Here is a 1802-nt window from a genome sequence, read left to right as displayed (position 1 = left end):
CTGTCCTGATAATTTGCCGGCAACCAGGGTAAGATGTCGCCACAGCGGGTGAGGTGAGGTTCTCTGTTGCAAGAGGTTAGTAAATTAATATTTGGCTTTAGATAAATAGGTTCCGAAACTAGCATCGAATAAAAAAGCGGGAACCAGGGTTGTGCAGGCCATTCTGGAACGACCACAATGCCTACTGCCTTGTCATCCCTGATTTTTCGGAGAACCCTAAGGATAATCGCGAATGGCGGAAACGCATAAAAGTAAAAAATCTGTCCACGATTTCGTGAACGCGTCTACCGATAATGAGTTGGGATCTTTGAACCACGAAAAGTACTTTTTACACTTGGTGTTGACCCGACTGGCGAACAGGTCAATCTGCGGTTTCCCCAGTGTCGTACTGATTTTTTCGAATGCTTCATTTGCTAGCTCGTACTCTGTTTCTGGTTCTATCTTTCTTGACTCCGCGTCAGCTATAAAGTTATCTTTAGAACTTATATACGACGCGAACAGAATAATGTCCCGAGCTTCGCACCATCCCCAGATTTCCTGGGTTATCCGATTTAGTCTTACATTTTGAACACCTCCCATCCTATTGATGTAGGAGATGGTGGTGGTATTGTCTATTCGAAGTAAGATGTCTGTGCTTCGCAAGTGTTTCGCAAAACATTTTAAGCCGAAAAACGCCGCTTTTAATTCGAGAAAATTGATATGTTTCGATCGTTCTGACGCATCCAATGAACCGTGTGCTGTTTCATTCCCGCAAGCTGCTCCCCAGCCCGTCAGAGATGCATCTGAATAGATTTCTAACTGAAAGTTTAAGGCATCTATCGAGTTGCATGTTTTTTGTATATTGCGTTTCCACCAAAGCAAGTCCGTCTTAATGTTATTGCTCAGGGTCATGCTTGCATCATAATTGCCGTTGTTTTCCTCGAGCGCTAAGAATTTTTCTCTCTCCAGAGACTTAGTGTGAGCATATCCGAATTTTATTGCTGGGCAACACGAGACGATTGAACCTACCATTTGAGCAAACTCCCTAATCTTATATTTTCGATTCACAATGAATTTTGACATTGTTTCTAAAGCTCTTAATTTTTTCTCCTTTGGAAGTTTAATCGTCATCTGATTAGAGTCGAATACAAATCCTAGGTATTTGCATCTCTGAACGGGGGAGAGCTGGCTTTTTTCCTCGTTGATTATAAATCCTAAGTTCTCTAAAGCTATCCGTGTTTGTAAAACATTCGATACACATTCATCATGTGATCTTCCAAACAACAGAAAGTCATCCAGATATACCACCGAAAGGAGACCCTTTCGTCTGAGATCGGAGATTATCGGCTTCACAATTTTGGTGAAGACATAAGGGGCGGTAGAGAGGCCAAAAGGTAGGCAAGAAAACTGACAGAGCTTTTCTTCAAACTCGAATCTTAGATATTTTCTATCCGACTCTGCGATCGGTATGAGATAGTACGCATCTCTTAAGTCAATTGAGGCCATAAACCAACCCTTGTTTATTAATCTAACCACTGTTTTGTGGTCTTCTAATTTAAAATGTTTAGTCTTTATGAATTTGTTTAACTGTTTTAAATTTAAAATCAGTCTATACGAGCCATTGGACTTTTTCCGTAAGAAAATGCTTGAAATAAACTGTTTTTGAGTCGGTTCGCATGGTTCTATGGCCCCTTTTTGTAATAGCTCTGCAATTTTTAGCGAAATCTGAGTTTTCTCCTCCCGTGACCAATGGGCCTCTCTCGGTGGTTTTATTTGGATAAGCTTGCACACAAAAGGTATTCTATACCCTTCTACCCATGACA

At 41.0% G+C, this 1802-nt stretch overlaps 1 protein-coding gene across 1 annotated transcript; it reads right to left on the bottom strand.

Moving 5' to 3' along the window:
* Positions 1–216: 216 nt before the first annotated feature.
* LOC139818326 (uncharacterized) lies at positions 217–1485 on the bottom strand. The gene has a single exon (XM_071786943.1). It carries the CDS (start codon positions 1483–1485, stop codon positions 217–219), a length of 1269 nt encoding a protein of 422 aa, XP_071643044.1.
* Positions 1486–1802: the final 317 nt, after the last annotated feature.

This window comes from Temnothorax longispinosus, chromosome 8 (genome assembly GCF_030848805.1).
Source record: "Temnothorax longispinosus isolate EJ_2023e chromosome 8, Tlon_JGU_v1, whole genome shotgun sequence".
Taxonomy (NCBI): Eukaryota; Metazoa; Arthropoda; class Insecta; order Hymenoptera; family Formicidae; genus Temnothorax; species Temnothorax longispinosus.
Note: the sequence above shows the minus strand (reverse complement) of the source record. Positions and strands in the feature narration are given on the sequence as shown.

Bases quoted from the DNA above. Each gene is read 5' to 3' on its own strand.
- LOC139818326 (XM_071786943.1), bottom strand. From the start codon at position 1,485: ATGGCCTCAATTGACTTAAGAGATGCGTACTATCTCATACCGATCGCA.